The sequence below is a fragment of the Rhipicephalus microplus genome, chromosome X (assembly GCF_043290135.1).
Source record: "Rhipicephalus microplus isolate Deutch F79 chromosome X, USDA_Rmic, whole genome shotgun sequence".
Classification (NCBI taxonomy): domain Eukaryota; kingdom Metazoa; phylum Arthropoda; class Arachnida; order Ixodida; family Ixodidae; genus Rhipicephalus; species Rhipicephalus microplus.
The window spans coordinates 112,980,149-112,996,200 of record NC_134710.1 but is presented as its reverse complement, the minus strand read 5'-3'; the positions used below and the strand labels follow the sequence as shown (position 1 = coordinate 112,996,200).

Sequence of the window (16,052 nt, the reverse complement as noted above, 5' to 3'; positions counted from 1 at the left end):
CGGCCAGTGTGCGTTGGCTTCCTGTGAATGGAGAACTCCAGGCCGTTGCACTTTCTTCCCACCTGGATGTCGAGGAAGGGCACGCAGTGGTCGCTTTCACACTCGCTCGTGAATTGTATGGCTGGGTGCAGGAAATTTAGGTGCTGTCTGAAGTTCAACTTCAGACGTCTTCATGACGCAAAAGCAATCGTCTATATAATGAAGAAAAAGCTTGGGTCGCGGCGAGAAGGAGCTGAGTGCTTTCTCTTCTATGTACTCCATGGTCAGGTTTGCCATCGTGACGGAGATGGAAGCTCTCATCACGGTTCCACTGTACTGCCTGAAAATAGTTCCTTTGTATGAGAAGTACGTACTGGACAGGCAGAACTCCAGCAGACGGCAGAGCTCGTCAACTGCCAAAGGAGTCCTTTCACTCAGGCTTGCATCCCCCTCAAGCGCAGAACGGGCAGAGGAGACAGCTAAGGGCAATGGCACATTGGTGAACAATGAAACTACATCGAATGAGACCAGGCTCTCGTCATCGTCGATGCTCACATCTGACGCTAGCTGCACGAAGTGGCTGGAGTCGCAGACATGAGCTGGTGTCTTCCGGGTTAGGGGGGCGAAGATTCGGTGTAGAAAATTTGAAATGGCTCGGCATGGGGAGGAAGTGAAGTCTACAATCGGTGGGAGGGGGACGTCAGGCTTTTGAATTTTTTGTAGTCTATAGAAACTCGGTGCGGATCCGTTACGGCAGATTAGTTGCAGGTAAAGTGTTCTGAGATCCGGGTAATGCTCGAAAGTTTCTGCGAGTAGCTGCTTTACCTGTGTCTGGGTTTGCTTCGTTGGGTCCTTTACTAGCTGGGTGTGTGAGTCCCCTTCTAAAGGAGCTGAAACCTTCCGATCGTAGTCTCCGCTGTTCAACACCACTGTCGAATTGCCCTTGTCGGCAGGCAAGATGCCAATGCTCCGATCCCGTTGGAGTTCCCGAAGAGCCTTGTTCTCCTCTGTAGTCAAGTTCTTTTTCTTTTGTAACGATAATTTCGAAAGGATCTCAATTGATTTCAGCCTAATTTTTTCTCTGGCGTCCCGCCTCACGCTCTGGACGGCTTCGCCTACAGCCGTGACAAGTTTCGGTAGACGGGGCACCGTTGACATGTTATAGCCGTGTTCCTTTGCCAGAACAGAAGTTTCCCGATCAGTGAGTGGAGGAGATAAAAGATTGGTGACAAACCTGGAATTTTTGATGCTTTGGGTGGAACTCCGGTCCAACAGGTAGGAGAGTTTCTTATCCTGAGTGGTCCGGTGCTTTTTTGCCGTTGATGCCGCAACGGAGTCCGCGAACGCGTCGACTGCAGACATCAACTCAGGGATGCGGTGCTCAAGCTGATGCTTGGCGAAGAACAGGTCCAATTCTTTTTTCCTTAGAGAGGCGTTGATCAGTCGTTCGGCTCTCGTGACAACTTCCAAGCCTTCAGGGGTCCCGACAGGTAGTTTTAGGCACATGCTTTGAGGAACAACTTTCCTTTCTTTGCAGGTGCGGCTGAAGTCGAGATGAGTCTTGAAGACTGAGATGCCTTCCTCAATGCGTATGTAGTGCTTGACGAGCTGCATGGTATTGTGTTCAAAGTCTTGGCTGATTTACTTGAATGTAAACATTCGACAGAAGTCTGTCTGGTTGAGCATAAAACTGGGAGATGATTTAGGCTCCAACCAAAAGATTTGAAGAAACTTGACGTTTCGAAACCGACTTGGTTCCTTCCTCAGGGGTGACTGCCGGGCTACGTAGCAGCGGCGTCTTCAAAGCACTCGCGGGGCAGATAATGACCCCCCCTTTCTCTCTCTCGTTTTGCCGTGGAGCGCAGTCTATGTGTATACACTGAAAGAAGGGTTCCGAGAGAGCGGTTGATGTTATGGGCTGTCCTCTGTATGTACCACGAGTCGAGTAATAACCTTTTCCTCTAGTTCAGCTCGCACGTACCTTCGTGTACGCTGGGCCCCCTCTTCCCCCGCCCGAAAGACTGGTCAACAATGGACAGGACCCCCGATGTCGTTTACGAAATTCCGTGCGCCGAGTGCCCCTCGTAGTATAACGGCGAGACGAAAAACCTACCGGAACAACTGAAGCAACACACCAACGATGTGCGAAAGCTCTACAAAGAGCGCAGCGCAGTCGCCGAACATGCTGAAAAATTTCGAAGTGACGGCCATCCTAGAAAGCGAGCCGAACTGGAGGAGAAGGTTATTACTCGAGTCGTGGCACATACACAGGACAGCCCATAACATCAACCGCTCTCTCGGAACCCTTCCCCCAAAGTATCCACATGGACTGCGCTCCACGGCAAAACGAGAGAGAGAAAGGGGGGGTCATTATCTGCCCCGCGAGTGCTTTGAAGACGCCGCTGCTACGTAGCCCGGCAGTCACCCCTGAGGAAGGAACCAAGTTGGTTTCGAAACGTCGGGTTTCTTCAAAATTTTTGGTTGGAGTCTAAATCATCTTCTAGGATTTCGAACAGGCTGCTCAACAATTTGACCACATTCATACTATAAATCAGGTATAGAAAAAATGCTCAGAATACAACCAACCACTACACATAGCTTTTATAGATCACGAGAAGGCATTTGATTCAGTAGAAATATCAGCAGTCATGCAGACACTGCGGAATCGGGGCATCGACGAAGCATATAAACATCCCGGAAAAAACCTACAGGTGATCAAGTTCCAGCATCATCATCATCATCATCATCATCATCATCAGCCTGACTACGTCCACTGCAGGACAAAGGCCTCTCCCATGTTCCGCCAGTTAACCCGGTCCTGTGCTTGCTGCTGCCAATTTATACCCGCAAACTTCTTAATCTCATCTGCCCACCTAACCTTCTGTCTCCCCCTAACCCGCTTCCCTTCTCTGGGAATCCAGTCAGTTACCCTTAATGACCAGCGGTTATCCCGTCTACGCGCTACATGCCCTGCCCATGTCCATTTCTTCTTCTTGATTTCAGCTATGATATCCTTAACCCCCGTTTGTTCCCTAATCCACTCTGCTCTCTTCTTGTCTCTTAAGGTTACACCTACCATTTTTCTTTCCATTGCTCGCTGCGTCGTCCTCAATTTAAGCTGAACCCTCTTTGTAAGTCTCCAGGTTTCTGCTCCGTAGCTAAGTACCGGCAAGATACAGCTGTTATATACCTTCCTCTTGAGGGATAGTGGCAAACTACCTGTCATAATTTGAGAGTGCTTGCCAAATGTGCTCCACCCTATTCTTATTCTTCTAGTTACTTCAGTCTCGTGGTTCGGCTCTGCGGTTATTACCTGCCCTAAGTAGACATAGTCTTTTACAACTTCAAGTGCACTATTACCTATCTCGAAGCGCTGCTCCTTGCCGAGGTTGTTGTACATTACTTTCGTTTTCTGCAGATTAATTTTAAGACCCACCTTTCTGCTCTCCTTGTCTAACTCCGTAATCATGAGTTGCAATTCGTCCCCCGAGTTACTCAGCAATGCAATGTCATCGGCGAAGCGCAGGTTACTAAGGTACTCTCCATTGACTCTTATCCCTAACTGTTCCCATTCTAGGCTTCTGAAAACCTCCTGTAAGCACGCGGTAAATAGCATTGGGGAAATTGTGTCCCCCTGCCTTACACCCTTCTTGATTGGTATTTTGTTGCTTTCTTTATGAAGCACTATGGTAGCAGTTGATCCCCTGTAGATTTCTTCCAGAATATTTATATATACTTCATCTACGCCCTGATTCCGCAGTGTTTGCATGACGGCTGATATTTCTACTGAATCAAACGCTTTCTCGTAATCTATGAAGGCTATGTATAGGGGTTGGTTATACTCTGAGCATTTCTCTATTACCTGATTGATAGTATGAATGTGGTCAATTGTTGAGTAGCCTGTTCGAAATCCTGCTTGTTCCTTTGGTTGATTGAATTCTAATGTTTTCTTTACTCTGTTAGCAATTACCTTTGTAAATAGCTTGTATGCTACAGAGAGCAAGCTGATCGGCCTGTAATTCTTCAAGTCCTTGTCATCTCCTTTCTTATGTATTAAGATGATGTTAGCGTTCTTCCAAGACTCTGGTACTCTTCCCGTCAGGAGACACCTCGTAAACAGGGTGGCTAGTTTTTCTAACACAATCTGTCCTCCATCTTTCAGCAGATCTGATGTTACCTGATCCTCACCAGCAGCTTTGCTGGTGAGTTCCAGCATCATCATCATCATCATCATCAGCCTGACTACGTCCACTGCAGGACAAAGGCCTCTCCCATGTTCCGCCAGTTAACCCGGTCCTGTGCTTGCTGCTGCCAATTTATACCCGCAAACTTCTTAATCTCACCTGCCCACCTAACCTTCTGTCTCCCTCTAGCCCGCTTCCCTTCTCTGGGAATCCAGTCAGTTACCCTTAGTGACCAGCGGTTATCCTGTCTACGCGCTACATGCCCTGCCCATGTCCATTTCTTCATCTTGATTTCAGCTATGATATCCTTAACCCCCGTTTGTTCCCTAATCCACTCTGCTCTCTTCTTGTCTCTTAAGGTTACACCTACCATTTTTCTTTCCATTGCTCGCTGCGTCGTCCTCAATTTAAGCTGCAAAGAAAGCAACAAAATACCAATCAAGAAGGGTGTAAGGCAGGGGGATACAATCTCCCCAATGCTATTTGCCATGTGCTTACAGGAGGCTTTGAGAGGCCTAGAGTGGAAAGAGTAAAGGATAAGAGTTAATGGAAAGTACCTTAGTAACCTGCACTTTGCCGATAACATTGCATTGCTGAGTAACTCAGGGGACGAATTGCAACTCATGATTATGGAGTCAGACAAGGAGAGCAGAAAGGTAGGTTTTATAATTATTCTGCAGAAAACGAAAGTAATTTACAACAACCTTGGTAGAGAACAGCGCTTCGAGATAGGTAATAGTGCACTTGAAGTTGTAAAAGACTACGTCTACTTAGGACAGGACAAGTAATAACGGCGGAGCCGAACCACGAGATTGAAGTAACTAGAAGAATAAGAATGCGGTGGAGCACATTTGGCAAGCATCCTCAAATCATGACTGGTAGATTGCCACCATCCCTCAAGAGGAAGGTATACAACAGCTGCATCTTGCCAGTACTTAGCTATGGAGCAGAAACATGAAGACTTAAAAAGAAGTTTCACCTTAAATTGAGAACGACGCAGCAAGCGATGGAAAGAAAAATGATAGGTGTAACCTTAAGAGACAAGAAGAGAGCAGAGTGCATCAGGGAACAAACCGGGATTAAGGATATCATAGTTGAAATTAAGAAGAGGAAATGGACATGGGCTGGGCATGTAGCCCATAGGCAGGATAACTACTGGTCATTAAGGGTAACTGACTGGATTCCCAGAGAAGGCAAAAGAGTTAGGGGGAGACAAAGTTAGGCGGGCAGATGAGATCAAGAAGTTTGCGGGTATAAAGTGGCAGCAGCAAGCACAGGATCGAGTTGACTGAAGGAACATGGGGGAGGCATTCGTCCTGCAGTGGACGTAGTGAGGCTGCTGATGATGATGATAGTCATATTGTGGTTTTGGCGTGTTAAACCCCACAAATCACAAGTTCGGTTTCTCCACTTTCACAACTAAAAATCCGAAGATTGTAATTAAACAAAATTCCTTTCATCGAGCACAATATGGCTATGAAAAACTAAAAGTTCATTGTTAAGAGTCCTCTGGATATTGTCATCTGGCTGCTTGCCACTGCATTTCGCATGAGGAGTTCATTAAGACAACATGCTCGAGTATAACAATGATTGCCAAGCTCTTATAATGGAGGAAATCCTTTTAAAAAACATATTTTTGCCACACAGATGAGCTTTGACTTGTACCTAGAAAACGTCTTATTCTGAAGATCCATTTTTGGGCAACTTCTTGAGCTAGCATTATGTTTTTGGTACTTCTGATAGCCAGATAAGGATGAAACTTTGCCCATATATTCCTTAACATGTGAAGGGTGCAAGTATCTCCTTTAAAACTTGATATCACCAGTATACTTATTATGAACCTAAAGCAAGCAATTAGTATAGGCTGAGGATCATCAAAATTATCATATTATAACTTTTCTTGCCCATTAAAATGTCTTATACATACTTCCTTGAGAGTTATTTCCATTCCACAGTTAATGTGGAGCAATATGAGGCACCAATGCCTAAAAGTGGTCCCATTCTAGGCATTGATCGCCTAGAACCGTAAAACTTTTACGGCATAAAGCTTTTGTCCAAAACGAACTATACTTTATTTTATTTGTTCAATACTGCCAGCCACCCTTTGGCAGCCAAGACAGGAGTGGTACAGTGCAGAGTTTGAACACAAAGTTTACACGCGACCAGTAACACGGTTCGCGGTACACAGAGAAGCAATAATGCAGTAAGCTTACAGATTGTCACGACACACAAGTGCCGCAATCAGTAACACGGCCCACGATTCGCAAAGCAGCAGTAATTCTCGTTACAAATAGCTACGTGAATATACAATAAAACCGGCAATGCTAGTCTAATGCAATACACACAAAGTACACTATGCGCATTGAGACGAGGAAGCGTAAAAAAAAAGCAGTGTGCGTTAGTGGCACGGAAGCAAGGTAACGCGTGAAATACGTTAGTCCAATAGATCAGGGGAACAAGACCAGCACTTCCAATCACACACATTTTTGAATAGCCGTTGAAAAAGCATTTTGATTAGTTAAGTTAGTAACGTCGCGTGGCAAAGTGTTCCATTCTGCTATCGTTCTCGGGAAAAAGGATAGACTGTGAGCGTTTGTTCTCGTGAAAGGCATTAGGATCGTTTTGTTGTGCTTGTTCCGGGTGGGGCGTGACATGTTGAATTCGAGATAAGTATTAAAGTCAAGCTTTGAATAACCATTGACTATGCTGTGTAATATTTTAAGTCGATGTAATTTACGGCGGGACTCTAGTGTTGGTAGGTCAGAATGCCTGCGCAGCTCTGCCACTGATACTTGCCTGCTGTATGCGTTGTGAATAAATCACAGCGCTTTCTTTTGTACCCGTTGTACTTTACCAATTGTCATAGCACAAGACAAAAACTTTGGAACTTACTATAAAACTACCGGTAATTATATATTTGAAATCAGCACAAAAACTCATATATACAGCAAAAAATAACATTGCCCTAGGCTGTAAATTAACAACACTTTTTTTAATCATATCTCCCCTTAAAACATAAAGCACAGGTAGAGTAAACTTGGAAAAGGACTGCAAGGGGGCTAGCAAAATGACTTAACAAATTATATGCTAATTGGTTCATACCAAAATTAATAATGTACACAGAAAACAAGCAGTGTAAGTTATTGAAAAAGGAGAAACAAGAGGAAACAGAACATCAACTGATGAACAAGAATACGAAAATCATATTAAAATTTTTAAGTTTGATTTGTAAAATATGGATATTTCTTTTGCACGGGTTTTAAATTATTCAGTTCTGTGCGAATGAACATAACATTTTTGGTCCTTACTGAGGAAGGTTGATGCACAATGGTGACTGTTTCAAATGTTCCAGCTAAAAGAATGTTGACGTTGTTGCAGAAGGATAGCAGCTCCTGATAGCGGTCATTATGAAACCTAGATACCCCAATTACAGGCTACATTTTGTTCTGGACATGTGGTATACTGATGAAATAAGCATTGCATAAATAAAATTTCTAATGCTGACTCAGTGCAGAGTTATCACCAAGTCAAGATACCTACCAACCTCCCTTGCAAAGGCCAACTACATCTAGGAAATAAGAACGCTACACTGCCTGTTTCTGGCCAACTATACACAGCAGTTATAAATGCTACACAGTAACTTCGAAAGCCATACAATACAGATGCCTAGTCTATAATTAGGCAATGCAAATATCAATTGGCAGCAGCCTCTCCATGCTGAAATTTCTTGAAAACTGGGTAGATGTATGCATATGTATAGCTTGTCTAACGCTGTCCTGCAACACCTACATAAGCAACCATACAGTGACCTCACTATTTGGTTATCTTGTCTCAAATCTTTGCAGCCGCAAAAAAGTACAGTAGGACTATTAAATGAGAAGAGCTAGAAGTTGCTATGAAACTGCTAAATGATTTTCTCATTTTAAGACTGCTAAATGACACATGGTGGCAATGGCAAGACGCCATTCCAAACTTGCGTCTCCACGCATCTCGGCCTATTTTTTTTTTAACACACTGGCTACTAGTGTGTTTAGAAATGCCCAGATCATGCAAGATCGGCGTGCATGCTGCATCAGCTCACTTTATGTTTGGCACTGGCTCATCTACAAAGACCATTCAAATCCGGCAGAATTAAGACGGGATTGACATGAATTACAATTTGCTTGAACTTCACTTAAAATAAAAAAAACTAATAGTTGTGCCCAAGCATAAACAATGATGTGCACCTGGTGACATGCAGTGCCTCATTGTACTTCCCATGTTGCACAAGGCATTATCTTTTTTTCCTATTTATGATGAGCTCCTGAATTGAGACACGCACTTTTAAAAAAGTTTTTCTTGATGATTTAATGAACTCCACAAATGAGAACATATGGTGTTCAATATTTGCAGGTTTTGTTGCTCACTGAATAGTCAAGTTAAATAAGAAAATTCTAACAGCCACAATGCTGGCACAAAACATAAGAGCCACCAAAAACTAATATTTTTTCGAGTAATTATCAAGCACTTAATAATAGCTGCAGTAACAGGTGCCTGGCTGTCAAGATGTCAATACGACACTGACTCTGCAAATGTTTGGAAAGAGTCATCGTTTTTGAACATAGAATCTATGTTCAGATAGTGTATGCTTACAGAAGACTTTTGCAGCTAGTGCTTATGTATAACTTGCACTTTTTACAAGAACGTGCTGTTTGGAATTTGTACTTTGTGTTTAAAATAATCAATTTGAATAACACATTTTAATTTTTTTCTTCAATCAAGTACATAAAATGGTCTACCAAAAAAGCTTCTCCGTTTCTCAATTTTATATCAGTTTATACAAGCTGTGAGTGTTACGCAAGCACTCATGGTAGCAAGTACAGTATTTTTTTTACCCAGAAAAAAAAAAAATGAAATACATAGCCAACAGTGAAACCATACTTGCTGGAGGATAAAATGAAGGAGCTGAATTTACATGCGTCCACCGAATAACATCTAGAATGAATTACATTGCTTAATTCAAGAAAATACTTACAGACAGTGTGTGAATGTTTTATTGAGAGCTTCAAAGAAATTTCATACTTTCCAATATCCATGAAAACTGAATTCATGCATATCAGACCTCCTAATCACTTATGCACATGAAAATGGGTTGGGAATTTCCTGCTGAATATAGAGTTAGGGTTCCGGCAGGAAATGGCTCGTCAGGCTGAAAATTTTCCATTTCTTGCTGGAAATGGCATTTCCAGCCGGGAATGTGTTCTGTTCCCAGTGGGGAATGGTATTTCCAGGCTGATTCCCAGCTAGAAAGCCATTTCCAGCTAAACGTTTTCCAGTCTCCATGGAAAGTTATATTTCCAGTAAGAAAATTTTCCAGCATCAGTTGGGAAATTATTTTCTCAGCAAAAAGTTATAATGTTTGAGCAGAGGAAGTGGTATAGTTGACAAAAGCACAGTGTACCTTATAGTACACTGTAGCAAAAGGAATCCGGCTACACGAAAATTGCTCTACAACTGAGAGCAGATTATTTTAAAGATGACTTCAAATATTCCATCACACAGCCGATAGTTACAATTCGCAAAAGTGATCTTGAGCGCCCTATACTGCTGGATTTGCCGAAAAAAAGTTAAGCCAGGAGTAAAATGTACATTTATTTTATCTTTGCAGTACTACAGAGATATGCGCCCATCGATGCGGTTGTAAATGTTACAAGTGCAGACGTCCAACTAATTGCTTGCTCAATTGCTCACTGAGCCGTTGCGCCAATAGCTAATGTTTTAAACAAAGATATAGCAGTTAATTCCTCGTGAAAACGAGCTTTACTTTCAAGGTTCACCATTCACTGCCACGATCGACTAGCACTGCATGTGCTAGCTTGCTCTCGCCGATGCAGCGGCCATGAAAAACACCACACTGCCGATATTTGTTGACATCTCACTAGCACTATTCTCGTATCGTTTCTCGTTGATTTCTGACATTATTGCAATACAATAACCTATTTTATATTATTACTATTATTATTATTGCTTGAAAAAATATTTTTAACAGTAAAATCACCAAATACAGTGGTTAAATATATTGTATACTATATTAAGCCGCTGTATTTTCGTACAACTCATGGCGGCTAGTTGTAGCGCGATCTTGGCATGTGAGCGCTCGGTGTTCGCTAGTTTAGTGAGTTTCTGTGAAGTGTACCTATGTGAATGCTACATGAAATAGTTCTTTCTAGTCAACTTTATCTCTGAAAACTGTTGTGAGTGATGCGCAGCATGTTGAAGTGCGTTTTATCACTATACTGTGTGCAATGTCTTGAATACATGAGGGCTAACCAAGGGACGGTGTTTTTCTCAGCTCTGATTCTTCCAATTGGAGGTAAACGTTGTACTTACATATTCCAAGTCTAAGTGAACGTTTGGCCCAAATGTTCATGGGCTTAATTAGTCACACTGTCATGCTACCTGACTGTATGCAAATATACATAACTGATTGGTTTGTGTAAACAGCCTTTGTCTCCAATAACCCTAAGGTGCGCATGCCACTATGCAACAAGCGCCAGCAGTTACATATGTTCGAGTTAATTCATTTGACGTCAGTTAGGAGTAGTCTAAGCTCGAAATAATCCCCTCATACCCACAAAAAAAACCAAGTTGGAAACAGTGAGCATCAGCGGTGTAGCCAAAGGGTGACACACGTAACCCCCCACCCCCCTGATTATTTTTTCGCTGTGGTATACAGGGCACAATAACACTGAACCACATCGTCCAGCCTGGCCTCCACTTCAGAATTACAAGGTACCCTCCCTTCCCTCTAAAATAATTTCTGTCTATGCCCCCGGTTGAGTTGTTTCATTTCTTGAGTGAATGTGGTGAATTTTCATCTTGTTTTTGTTTATCTGGCGTTTTCTCTCTCTTTTTGAAGAATGCCTGGCCTAGTGGAGCCAGACCAAGCACAGAGATGTGACAGTGGCTGCCCATGTGCTACAGAAGATATAAAGATCGAAGTAGATACCAAGCAGGCAAAAAATTGATATAAGGCAAAAAATATTTTGCTAAAACATGACCTCCTTATTGCATCAAGACAGGCACTTTTTCCTTGGGAACATCATGCTTTGTGATCTAGAGTACTCCAATTTCTTGCCAGAATGACTCATTTCCTGCAGGGAAACTTCACATTTCCAGCTGGAACGACTTCCATTTTCAGCGAGAACCGCTTTCATTTCTGGCTGGAAGGATTTCCATCACCAGCTAAAATGGCTTCCGTTCCCGGCCAGAATGATTTCCATTTCTGGCCAGAACGGCTTTCATTTCCGGCCAGAAAAAATCTGGCTGGAAACTATTTCCTGTCTTATAATCCAGCCGGGACTGGAAACGTTTTCCAGCTGGAGAGCTCTCCAACAATTTCTTTCAACTGTAATAATAATAATATATATATATATATATATATATATATATATACATATAAATTCTTACACCATCAGCAACACTGTCCGCAGAACCCCAGGGCTTTAGCTTCTGGACACCAAAAGGGTTTGTGAGAGCTGCCGCAGTGCGCTTCACTCGACTGTTGAATGACCCCATCCGCATGAAACCCAAGTCCTTTTCAAGGCTGCGGGAAGCTGCAAGAAACCAGTAAAAAAGCATTGGAACATATGACACAGAGATATGAGTCACAAATACAGCACAGAAACAGTCATGTTATTCCTCCTAGGCAAAGCAAATGCAATGTTCGCACACAGACCAGAACGGAAACACCATTCCCAACATTCAACCGCAAAGCAAGCAAACACACAATAAAGCAATGTATAAAGTGGACTCATCTCTGAAGCATCACAAACAAACTGATCAAAACAAGGCAAAAAGAAGTAAAGTATTGTTTCTGTGAAACCACAGACATTTTCCACATGTACCTTAACATGGATAATACTATCGGTGCTCGCTCGGTAGCTATGACCTGATACTGCTTGAGCATAAGGTCGCAGGATCAAGTCCTCGCTATCGTAGCTGCAGTTCAAAGCAGGCAGAATGAGCAAATGCCAGTTAATTCAGAGCGCTTGACTACAGCTCCTTAACAATTGAGCCCAGAATGCAGGCTCCAACCTTAAGATCCACAATATATTTTATTTAGATTACCTTTCCATCGTAACTTCAAGATTCAACTAGATGCCTAATAATGTCACACCCCACTTGCTTATTTTCTAAAAACAACATTTCAGCAAAAGCAGAGCTGTGAATTTGCAGCAATGTATTTTTGAGTGCTACTACACTTTGTACTTTGTAGAAAGAAGGAAAACTTTGTTTGAAAAACGAAAAGAAAACGCTATGGCCAATTCATCAACATGATCCACTCGCCACTAATGATGGAAAGTGAAAATGGCCTAGGATACAGCAGAAGGAACTGCTATAAAATCACCGCCCAGAGATTGAAGGGATGCGATATCTACAGAGGCAAGTAATTTGAAGTCTGCTTCTTTTCAGTGAAGTTACCTATCGGACATCAGCGACGCATTTACTGCAGCAGCACAATGCTGATCCACTGATTAACATTTGCACAATATTCGTAAAAGGAGGTTTTAACCGTCTGAAGTCCAGCATTGCCTAACCACATACTGTTGCGGGCATGTCGCGATATGGGGTGGAGCCTGACACTGCAATGTGGCCGCAGTGATTCATAGTGGGACAATGCTGGCCAGGTTCTTTCGTAATGAATTCATGCATACATTTTCACCCTATATTATGTACCATCTGTAAAAAAAAGTCAGCATCTTTTACCTGAGCTCTGAAGGGATACTAAAGTCAACTATTAAGTTGACGTTGATTGTTGAAATGGCGGTCCAGAAACCTCGTAGTGTTACTTTTGGGCCAAGGAAGGGACTATTTTTAAATAAAATCGCGTTTTACAGCTCTGCATCAAGTTAGCGCACTTCAATTTACCCACCTCAAGAAGCGAACCGACCGGACCGACTCGCGTCACTGTTGCCATGCACAACGTTGCCCGGCTTTACTGCACTAGTAGCAGCAGACCAAAAGCAGCGGGAGCCACAGCAGCAATAACGGGAATTGATCAATTTCTCGTAATTGGCTGCGAGAGTGCAGACGCTTCTGTTTCAACTGCACCCCGCTAGATGGCACCACCTGTCCCGTGTAAGCACGCGTGTTTTTGAACCACTTGCGCCATTCCCCATAGTAACGTCTGGTGGTTTTTTTTTTCCATGAATCAAACAGAAATGAACAAACAGCATTTTACTGCATCTCTTAATGCACGAAAGGTTCTTTATTTAGTGCAGTTAGAACAATTACAAACGATTATTCGTAGGCGGTCCATCTGATGACATTGGGATTATTTTGAAGATGTCCTACTGTGGCGCTTGTGGTTCTTGTGCATTTACCTTAATTTCTTGGCAAGCAGGGCACTATTGTCGATAATATTGTCGTTTTATATGATGTCATATATTGAGCTTTCACTCTGACGTAAATTGTTATTTAACTTTAGTGTTCTTTTAAGTCTTTTACTTTGAGACCAGAAAGGAAAAAGGTTGCAGACTGAAAGAGGTTCATAGCAACTGCTCGAACACCTGAAAACTTCTAAATCTGGTCAACAAACGTGACAGTGTGCAGCAGAATAGTGACGCCCACTTTATGCTTAAACATGCCAGAAAAATTCAAGAAATGGACATGTGAAGGAGAGACCATTCAAAAATGCCTTAGAAAAAGTATATAATATAAAGCAATGAAACTTCAAATGCTCATGAAGACTTTAATGCTGATTTCAAATATGTCATCAGTTTTACATTGAGATGCAGTTTTAGTTTTTAGCCTTTTCCCCAACTAACTTTATCTCTAACTTGCTTACTTAGGGCCATTAACAGCTTATATTGCCCAACATTAACTATAAAATGATGAGAACTAACTAGAAAGTGCATATAAAACATGGTAATGAAAGTTTAAATTTGAATCTGAGTAACCAGTTACTTGATATTAGTTTCAATATATAGGCAATATAAAAATTTTAAGGATAATTGCACTCCTCACATGCTAAAAAAATATGAAAAAAAAAATGTCCCCCACGCCCAAGCACCAAAGAACAAGATGTCTAAACCCAAGAAGTTTCCGAACATTACATTGTGCTCTATAATGATTTCTTGCTCCATGAGAGCTTGGTTATATTGAGAATGCGAATTTATTGCACTGCTACTGTGAACCACAATGGCAAACAGCAGCACTGTGTTGACCAGGCCACTCTAGACAATGCCCACTTAGTAGATTTTAACAGCTACCTTGTGCTCTTTGAATGCTTATTGACTGAATTGCGAATAATATTGAATTTTGATTTTTTTTACTATCACGAAAGAAAACCTTAAACTTGACAAAACAAGCAAAACGTCTTCCATTAAACACAGCAATTCCTTGAATAGAACCCTCCACGGCTTATTTTCGTTAATGCTACACACCACTATACTCTTTAATCAACACGAGATTGAATTTTACTCGCACAATATGCTCATGTAGAGAAAAAAAAAAAAAGCAGATATTCAAATAGATAGTTTTCCAAGAATGCAGTGTAATGAAGTACACATTAGTAAGGTAACAACTTTTTAATGTAAGTAACTCGCAGCATAACATTAAAAAAAGAGAAAGCGAGTGTAGTTCTCGTGTTACAAGGTTACAACAACCCTAGGAAACAACTGTTTTATCCAGTAGAAATGCGTACGAAACAAATACATAAAAATGTTTTCCAGAATACTGCAGAGAGCAAGAATGTCTGTTGACCACAGAGTATCACAGCCAAAAACCCCAAGAGTTTAGTGGGTGTCATGGGTGCAATACAAAGAAATATGGGGTACAGATGCTGCCACCATCAAAAGCATGCAAAATAAAAAGAGGAAAACCTTCGTGTGAACACAAACACTGTGGAGAAAAAAAAAGTGCCACAACAACAGTCAGCAACAAGGCCTGGCCAGGTGCACTGTAAATGCAGGAGGTGGAGGTTGTTAAAAAAAACAAAGCACCAAAAGCAAAAGGAGACACATTCCACAGTGCTAAGCCAAAGGCAATCCTTACCTCAAGATGGTGAAGCCTGAATGCCAATCTGGCAGCCTCCTATAAAATCTGTCACAGATTCAGCCAGGGCAAGGTTTGTCCCCATAATGAAAGTATGCATTCGCTTATATGACAGGCGTCACAGAATGCACGTCACTCAAATCCACACTGACAATATTGTAAAAATGGAATGTAAACCTTTATTTTTTGAACATTAACAAACACATTTTAAGACAAATACACAAAGATAGAAGAGATCAAAAACAATTATATTTATGAGAAGAGGAAAAGGTTTGATGGCCAGGTACAGCAGCTCAGTGACATTACATGTAGAAGAGTACGTTCCTCCATGCTATCGAGACAAAAAAAAGTCTTTCCCTGTAACCCTTGTCATAGGTACAATGACTACATCACACACAAAGATTAGTGCCTAAAGCAGTAAAAGAACCAAGAAAAACTTGACAGCACCACTGCATACACAGAGAAAGCTGTGCTGGCTTTACGGTACTTACAACTTAACCAGCATATTTTAGACAAAAACTACGAAAGTTTAGCTCGGACTGAGGCCATTGATGACAATGCTTTAGGCTATAGACTATGGTGCAAGAAAAATAATTTAGGTGTGGACACTCTGCCCCACCACAGCGTGTACAGATAATGTTTGGTGCTTTCAGTCTCTCCTGGCTCCCACGTCGCAGCACCCTCCGAGTGACTGCAGCTGGTGCAATGTATTATAGATGACGAGCCGCGCATGCAGCGTCTGTAATCGTGTTGTGTACGGAAAAACACTGTGGAGGCAACTGCAGAGTTCATCGCATGTAACGTTTTTCGTTCGCGAGAAACGTGGCATACATGTCTAGTTTTAGTTACTAG

At 42.1% G+C, this 16,052-nt stretch overlaps 1 protein-coding gene across 3 annotated transcripts in view; it reads right to left on the bottom strand.

Moving 5' to 3' along the window:
• Positions 1-16,052, bottom strand: part of LOC119176327 (uncharacterized) — a 90,039-nt gene that overhangs the window by 45,675 nt on the left and 28,312 nt on the right. For all 3 annotated transcript variants that reach the window (XR_012886934.1, XM_075877433.1, XM_037427551.2), the window contains exon 3: positions 11,613-11,758. Coding sequence is in view for 2 of the 3 variants with exons in the window: in XM_075877433.1 (XP_075733548.1) it covers positions 11,613-11,758 (146 nt within the window). In the remaining variant the exon portion in view is untranslated. The remainder of the gene's footprint in view (positions 1-11,612; positions 11,759-16,052) is intronic.